Below are 8,918 nucleotides of genomic sequence, written 5' to 3'. Positions count from 1 at the left end.
GACTTGCCTAGGTGTAATTTTTTTTTTTAAACGGCAAAATCGGCATCCAAAATTACCGATTTCCGATTGTTATGAAAACTTGAAATCGGCCCTAATTAATCGGCCGACCTCTACTCTTTGGTCTTATTGGTATTGAGGACCAAGTGTGATTCCGGACGTGCTACCTGTCCCAGATCTGCTGTTTTCAACTCTCTAGAGACCGCAGGAGCGGTAGAGATACTCTTAATGATCGGCTATGAAAAGCCAACTGACATTTACTGCTGAGGTGCTGACTTGCTGCACCCTCAACAACTACTGTGATTATTATTATTTGACCATGCTGGTCATTTATGAACATCTTGGCCATGTTCTGTTATAATCTCCACCCGGCACAGCCAGAAGAGGACTGGCCACCCCTCATAGCCTGGTTCCTCTCTAGGTTTCTTCCTAGGTTTTGGCCTTTCTAGGGAGTTTTTCCTAGCCGCCGTGCTTGTACACCTGCATTGCTTGCTGTTTGGGGTTTTAGGCTGGGTTTCTGTACAGCACTTTGAGATAACAGCTGATGTACAAAGGGCTATATAAATAAATTTGATTTTGATTTGATTCGTCACACCACTCATTTAGGACTGGGCCATGGTGTGCCTCGTCATCGTGCAACAGGCTGATCAAGGCAGTGTCATCAGCGAACTTAACGAGGTGTCTGTCAGGATGGGAACTAGTACAACTATTAGTGTACAGGAGTGGGGACAAAACACATCCCCGAGGAGAGCCTGTGTTGGTGTTGCGTATGTCCGACCCGCTGTGACCGTTGACTCAGGATGTCCAACAGCCACAAAACCAGCCCCCCATCTAAGGAGAAGTCCCGAATGAGTCTCTGCCAGAATGTAAGGCTGGATTGTGTGAAGGCAGAAGTCAAACAAAACCCTGACATGGGGGTGGCAGGTAGCCTAGTGGTTAGAGCGTTGGACTAGTAACCGTAAGGTCGCAAGATCGAATCCCTGAGCTGACAAGGTAAAAATCTGTCGTTCTGCCCCTGAACAAGGCAGTTAACCCACTGTTCCTAGGCCATCGTTGAAATAACAATTTGTTTTTAACTGACCTGCCTAGTTAAAGGTCAAATAAACATGGGATTTGGCACCCTCTAGATGTCTGTAGACCATATTGAGGAGAGTAAGAATGGCATCAACTCCTCTGCTGGACTTATTGGCAAACTGAAATGGGTCGAGGAGCTTCTGGGTGACGCTGAGAATATGACTTCACAATTTAAGGCATTTCATTACTAAGGATGTCAAGGCAACAGGGCGGTAGTCATTCAGCACAGAGGGATTAGATGCTTTAGGAATTGGTATAGAGTTTTTCCACAATACTGGCACGTGTTGCTGGTCGACTGAGGATTGGAAAATGTCTGTAAAAACACCAGCCAATTGTTCAGCACAGTGCTTTAACACATGCCCACTTATTTTGTCTGGGCCTGGGCTTTTGTGTGTTACATCCCCTGAACTTCAACAGTCTGTTTAACAAACCTCAAACATTTGTAATGCTTCAATTTGTTTTACCTCTGACAAAGTTGTCCAATTCAAATCTGAAGAAAACATTTAGTTCATTAGGCATGTTCTGGCCCTCATGTCTCCCAAGGTCAGTACTGGTTCTCCCTGCCTTTGTGGGGGGGTGGGGGGGGGCACTAGCCATGGATTTAATCCCTTGCCAGGCCACCCTTGAGTTTCCTGAGGGTCCCCTCCACCCTTTGCTTGTATGCCTCCTTGTCCACCAGTATCTGTCTTTTGATCTCACGTTGTACATCTCTTAAAGCCTGTCTATCACCCTCAGCATAAACTGACTTCCGGTTAAGTAGTGATTTTGGATTTGATACCCAAGGCTTGTTATGGAAGACTTTACAGATTTTAGTAGGCATAGCCTACTGCTGACAATGGATGGACCAACCACTACAAGTGAAGAAAGAGGTAGTGCCATGCAAAAACAGAAGACAACTCTGTTCAACTGCTGAAACATGTTTTATTCAGGCACATTGAGGGATCACATCTCCATAGGCAATATGGCCTTTAGTGTTCAGAATCAGACACCATACCCCCCCACCCAAACATTCCACCCAGATCACCCCACACAGCAAGGTAGCACAGAATGCATTTAAAGTGCTTAGCATTGTCAAGTACAGTCCATTATAATTCATATTTCACCAACCATACATTAGCCATTCAATGAATTTACTCAGTCATTCAGAAAACAAACAAAAAGCCACCAATTCATAACATTTCATTTAAGGTCTCAGAGACCTGACACATTGTAACTAAAGCGGACCTGCTACTAGAACTAAAAGTGTGACACCCAATACAGCAGCAGTAGTGTATAGTAGAGGCAGCTATTCACAATCTAACAGTTTTAGTCAGAAAATGGAGTGTCAGTCTCTAAGCACCACAACCAAAATCCAAACAATAATGGGAAAATTCTCACATTATGGGTCATGAAAGGTCAAGCCAGCAGGAAGTCTTCCCCTCTGCCCCTTAGTGACCCGGAAGTAGTTAGTGGTTGCAATTTACAGGGTAAACAAAAGGGTGACCCTGAAAGGTTTGAACAATGAACACTCCCCATACACTCCAGGACTGGGGTAGGCAATGAACCCAGCACTGGGTGGGTATGCAGTCTGCCACATGAAATGGAAAATGTCAGTTTCTCCTGTTTAGTGCAAAGCAATAGTCTCTCCTCCACCTGTATCCTCCATGTTGGCTCAAGAGGCCCCAATAGCTCAGTCCTGGTAGAGCAGGAAGCCAGAGAATGTGCTGTACTTCCAGCTGCTGCCATAGATGGAGCCGCGGTGCAGCCGCAGCCACACCTGGTCTCCCTGGTACAGCTGCAGGATGGAGTGGTTGCTGGCCGTCTCGTGGTCCGGAGCCCCGTCGTTGGCGTACGCAGACACCATCACCTCGTCGTTGCGCATCAGGTTGACGTAGAGCGGCACGTTGACCGCCAGCTTGAGGATGTGGAAGAGGAAGACGTAGGTGCCGTTGGCTGGGCAGGTGAAACGACCCACGTTGGTGTTGAACATTTCCCCCAGGTTGCTGTGGAGCTGGTCAAAGGCGATGGGCTGGTCCAGGGTGCCCGGGGTGTAGTTGGCTGTGCGGGCTGCTGTGAAGGCCACGCGGAGGGGCTGGGGATGCTGGGGGAGCGGGTACATGGGTACGTGCATCAGGGTGTGGGGGGCATGAGGGGTCACCTGGGGGGTGAGGTCCATGCCAACACCCTGCAGCGAGTCGCCGTGGGCGGAGTCCACCAGGGAGTAGTTGCCCTCCCGGTCTGGGCTGCTCACCTGGGAGGAGTCACTCCAACCTGTTGCAGAGGACCAATCAAAAGCCAGTTAACTAAGCCCCCTAAAATACCCAACCAATCAGAGATTGTGTTTTGTATCAAGCCAGAAGAATGAAGTGAACTTGCCACTATTATTGTGCCTTTGTCCTGTATTGCCTCCACCGCGCCTGTAGCTGTGTTGGTAGCCAGTGTCCTAATGGAGAAGAACGCCATTACACAAGTCCAAACCTCTAAACCTATCACTTCAGCAATCTATACTAATGTACATACAATATCTGATTGTGCACACAGATTTGGGAAGCAGTGTCTTACCCGAGCTCCGTACAGGTGAGCCTGGGGGATGAAGCTTCCTCCTGGGGAGAACAGACCAGCCCGAAACCCATCAAACCCAAGGGGAAGGGAACAGATGAAAATTGGACTGTGAAGGCTAACTCAAAACCTTGTAATATTATGATAATGTCATGTGGAAACTTGTGAGGCAAGGGAATGGAGTTCACGTGATCCAATCCATTAAGGTTTAGAAGCTCAATCTGAATCAGTAGGAGACATGCATAAGCAGAACAAGATAGGATAGAGGTTAAGGATGAAAGATGGGATTGAGGGATGAGAGAAGAGGATAAATACCTCTGTGCCCACCAGAAGAGCGAAAGTAGGAGTGTGCCAACCCCTTGCCACCACGTGCAATACCTCTAACAGATCCTCTGTAGTATGATTGGTCAGAACGGCCCATGGTGCCACCTGATTGGCCAGGGGACAGGAAGATCTGCCCACCACTACCCACCAGACATTCAGACTGGTTCACTGCCCAAGGGAGAGAAATAAGAGTAGACTTGGTCGTATTCATTAGGAAGAAAACAGACAAACAAGGGGTGTATTCATTACGTCTTTCAATGGAAACCGTTTACCAATAAGAACCAAACCGGATGACAAAGGGGAGGCACCCAACTGAATTTGTCCAATAGAAACTCTTGTTTCCTGCATATCGAATACACTCCTGGACTTGCCCAATGAACTAATTTGAGTTTTCCGTTGCAAAACATTTTCTATTTCCTGCCCTAATGAACACAACTCCGGCATACCCGACTGTAGGTGTTCGTCCTCCGACGGAGCAAACTCCGGTGGGGTCTGGGTGCTGGTGGTGACATAGCACAGGCCGTTGGAGTCCGAATAGGGGATAATATCAGATTTAAAGTCTCCAGTCGGAAGTAAGGGGGCGTTCACCTTGAATACCTTCAACGACAAAACGGACCCAAGGCTCATACTAAAATGTCTCTCAAAGACTAACTGGGAGTGTATTCAGACTAAAGCCTCTTGCCCATTCTATGACCACGTTAAAAGTATGGTAGGGTAGACTTACCGAATGCATGGTCTGGAAGGGAACAGGGGGGGCCATGGTGAGTGTACGTCTGCTGGGAGGGGTTGAAAAGGGCTGCCCTTGGGTGGAAGTACAAGGAGGCACCACACCGTTACAGGGGGATTGCTTACCGGATTCAGAGATGGGAGTCTGGGTACAGAGAGGGAACACTGTCAGGGGAGACTTAAAATCAGTATAGTATGCACTTTAGGCTTGCCAATCCTACATGATCAGGGAATGAGTTGTTTTACCCGAGAAGAGGTCTTCTCGTCCAGGGTGATGGAGATGGAGGACTCCCTACGGTAGAGGGGAGGAGGAGCTGGAGGAGAGGGGCAGGCAGTCTCACTCTCAGACAGCAGCAGACATGGATCCTGGAGAGGACAACCATTGTACTTTATAAAAAGCTTCATAACAATTGTGGATCTAAAAGAAGAAAATGTCATTGTTTTAATGGGTCTCATTTAACAGACGGGAGTTCTTACAATGGTTATGATGTGAGCCAGGTCCTCCGTAGTTAGGTCCAGGTCACAGCTCTCTAGGCAACCCCCATCTCCATTGGTCAGACTGGGTTCGTCATCAACAGGGAGGAGTTTAGAAGGCAATGGAGTGGACTGAGAGGACAAAAAGATTTCTTAAAATACTTACTCCAATAGTCAAAAGCTTAAATAACAGAGCACTGGTCAAAATTAGTGCACTAGAATATGGTGCCATTTCACACACTTCTCCAGATCTTACATGCAGTGTTTTGGGGAGAAGGTCCACTGGGCTTCTCCTTGAATCTCTCTGTACTGTTGAGAATAAGAAGTAAAACATATGTTGAATATTCTCTGTTCTGCTAGAAGTCAGCCACTTAAATAACAACTTTGTTGTGGTGGGCTACCGAGTGGAGAGGAGGATCCAGAGGCATGCCGGCCCAGTCTAGGATGGCCGTTAGTGGGTGATCCTTCTCCATCCAGAAGAGAATCCTGGAGACAGGGCATTAATCCAGGATTGTATTTATTAGGCCCCCAACAAAAGACAGACTTAAACAGGGAGGGACTACATACACTTATCGTTTATTTTTGGTTTTCGTTGCAGTGTGACGTGGTAAACCCGACCCAGGTGGAACATTGGAAATGATCGATGGCTTTTCACCTGGAAATGACCTCTGAGCAGTACTGTACCTGCATGAAGCTGAAGGAGCCTCTGATCTTGGTCATCAGGTCCTCCAGCTGCTGTTTGCGCAGGATGGGGTCCTTGGGCAAGGAAGACTGGGAGTTGAACACCTCCACAGGGGTGTTCACACGAAGTGCCTGATGGAAATTACAATGTGATGGCGTAATATGGACAGGTCCATCAAACCTAAGAGATGCAAGGATAAGAGTCTACTCACAGCTGTGGCGTCCCGCTCCCTTTTGGACTTCGCTCTTCTCTGGGAAACAGAGTCATTGAGTTGTATGATTGATCTGAACTAAGATCAGCTAGCCCAACCCCAGTGTTAACCTTGACCATTATTAGAGGTCACAACTAGTCTCAAGTTCCAACTGCCCTGAGAGTTCAGGTATAAGAGAATAGCTCACCTGTTTGGGTTCGACATTTTGTTTCTTGGAGGTAACTGGAACTTTGGAGATTAACACAGCCGCCCCTCTCCATGGTTTCTGGATTACAGGCTGAGTGGAGTCGGACTCCATATCCCATGAGTCCGGTGGCTCCTGTTCCTTCATAGCCTGGAACTCAGCCTTCCAGTTCTGAGTAATGGGAGTGTCTCGACACCCATTGGGGTCTGTGTCAGGCAGGTAGTGTCTGTTAAGAAACTGGCATCACCCACAGACTATCAGCACAACAGTACGATATTCACAGTGCATTCAGGTAAATAGCTTAAGGAGAACGCTGGTTGAACCTTGATAAAGTAGTGGCACACAACTTGCAGTAAATACATGTTAGTGGTTCTTACCTCTCTGCTAGGCATGTCTTTTTTGTTTGACATCATTAGGGCTGCAAGGCAAAATAACATCCAGCTAAATTACAAAATGTTGTATACATTCATTGTTCTATACCCAGTCTGATAAGTAGCTTTTGAATAAGAATAGTTGCACAGTTGTAGAGTTACTAGAGAGGCTGGCTGTTTGAGACACCGTCTTCTTGGTCATCGGATCCTCTACTTCCTTGGGACTCTTGCTCGGAGGCGGCGGTACACAATCAAAGTACCCACAATCCATCAGCTTTGCCAACTTAGCCTTCAGGACCTTGTCTGCAAACATTCAAATGCATGCATTTTAAACATGGCAGCTAAAGTAGTTCAGCAAATGGCATATAAAGTTGAGGATACCAGTCATGGTAAATGTAGTATCTGTGCAGGTGTTTAAAAAGGTACAGGACAGGTAGTGTTTAAACCCACAGGTGGTTCCGGCTACGGCTTTATTTGTCCCCTCCAGCAGGTCCAGGTAGACCAGGGCTGCTCTCTCCATCTGATCCTCCAAACTGGGACACAGTAGATAGGGATCAGACTAGTCTTCAATCAACAGACGTGTGAGAGTGTGTTTCATAGTAACTTATGCTGTTGTCCCTCAAGTCCAACAGAATGTGTGTGTGTGGGGTGTATGGTGCGCACATCTATTTCCCCAGTACCTCACATTGTTGTCCCTCTTCACCCCCAGTAGTTCAGCAAGCTCAAGCAGGCTCTGTAGCTCTGCAACCTGGAGCTTGCGGGCAGAGAGGAGGTCCTCCCTGATGTGCTCGTGCTGCAGCAGGGTCTGCAGGAGGAACTTAACCTGCAGTACTATGCACAGCCTCCTCTTCTCTACCTCCTGCTTGACCATCTGCTCCTTCCTCAACGCCTTCTTCTGGGCCTTTAGTAGCTAAAGGGAGGTGGTTAGATGGATTCTATGGACCAATCCCAAAAATACTCCGACACCTAGGCCTGATCACTAGACCTAGGCCAGTCAACTTGCTATTGTGGATTTCAAATGTCTGAAATGGGTGTAAGTTAAAGTCCATTATGTTGTCTTGCAAAAATACAAGATGATTCATCATGAATCTGGAGAAACAAGTGATCTGTTGACCAGCTAACAGTTCTACATTACTGACACTGTATCTGACCATGCACTTATACACAGAAGCAAGGAATGTCAAACTTAACCATGAAAACAATCAAGGCATTCAAGCAGGAGAATGGAACAGCAGTGTGCTAATTCCCAACTCAGCTGTGCAATGGGCTAAAGCCTCCAGTGTACAATCCATTGACGAGGCTGGATTCCAATCCAATCCGTCACACCCTTTCTACCATCATTGACCTATTACCAGACACTTGAAATGAATGGACATGCGCCGTTCTGACTACGTTTAAGAAACTACGCCTGGTCTACCAAAAGGAATGCATTTGCTGCTCTGCCCATCCCCATTCATACACACAGCGGCACAACGATAAGCAGTGGCAAACAGAGATCCTTACTTCCTGTGTTAGGCCACCAAGGGTCTTGTGCAGCTCCTGGGCAAACTGCAGGTTGTGGATCACTTCATCATACTTCTCCACTGCATCCTGACATTGAAAGAGTTCAAAAGGCAACATCTCAAACATCTGGTTGAAAGAAATGTACTGCTTTTATTACCACAATTGGAAATGCTGTTCTTACTATCTGGTCTTGATTGAGTGATTCCCCATGTTTCAAACGCTTCCTGTAGTCTTCCAATTTAATCTGTGGATACAAACACTTAGAATGTCTTTATTTATAGTAACATGCAGGAAACCCTGAAAGGAATGGTAATGTCTCCATCGACTCAAACACCCACCAAACCCCTAATCTTGTCAAGTCATCCATCCTACCTACCTTCTTTTTCTCCAGGTTGCGGATCTTGTGCTTGAGGCAGATGAGGCCGTCCTCGATGTAACTCTCGTAGCCCTGGTAGATGGTGGTGGAGGCTGCCAGGGCCAGCTGGAGAGGACTCAGCCCACCAGGGGAGCCAATCTTGGGGCTACCTGCCTTCAGGCTCCCCTGCCTCCCCTTCTCGGAGCACTCAGGTGAAGGAGAGACATCCCGGGCTGGGGATGGAGACAGCTGCACCATGTTCAGATCCTCACTGGAGGGGGTTCAATACAGAACAGGTCATGTCATGACTGGTGTCGATTGGATGTAAATGTTGGCCATGAAATGTGTGATCTTCTTGCATCATCACTATCAGATGTTGCTTTAAAAATGGGCTAATTTAATTTCTAATAGAAAGGATGTCAGCCCCCCTCTCCCAATTATCCTTTCCTACTATGAGTTTCCATAAATGTGCTAATGTT

At 47.2% G+C, this 8,918-nt stretch overlaps 1 protein-coding gene across 1 annotated transcript; it reads right to left on the bottom strand.

Moving 5' to 3' along the window:
- Positions 1–2,537: 2,537 nt before the first annotated feature.
- LOC120049139 (caprin-2-like) lies at positions 2,538–8,697 on the bottom strand. Its single transcript, XM_038995369.1, has 19 exons — positions 8,461–8,697; positions 8,266–8,328; positions 8,085–8,171; positions 7,262–7,491; positions 7,032–7,114; positions 6,744–6,884; positions 6,588–6,628; positions 6,214–6,447; positions 5,818–5,946; positions 5,535–5,619; positions 5,390–5,442; positions 5,137–5,265; positions 4,906–5,025; positions 4,658–4,804; positions 4,380–4,530; positions 3,925–4,101; positions 3,613–3,653; positions 3,429–3,493; positions 2,538–3,326 (listed from the first exon to the last, which is right to left on the bottom strand). Exons 1-19 carry the CDS (start codon positions 8,695–8,697, stop codon positions 2,741–2,743), a joined length of 2,799 nt encoding a protein of 932 aa, XP_038851297.1. The 3' UTR covers positions 2,538–2,740.
- Positions 8,698–8,918: the final 221 nt, after the last annotated feature.

Source organism: Salvelinus namaycush, chromosome 6 (assembly GCF_016432855.1).
Source record: "Salvelinus namaycush isolate Seneca chromosome 6, SaNama_1.0, whole genome shotgun sequence".
In the NCBI taxonomy this organism is placed as follows: Eukaryota; Metazoa; Chordata; class Actinopteri; order Salmoniformes; family Salmonidae; genus Salvelinus; species Salvelinus namaycush.
The sequence above is the reverse complement of the archived record's forward strand: the minus strand, read 5'-3'. Positions and strand labels throughout refer to the sequence as shown.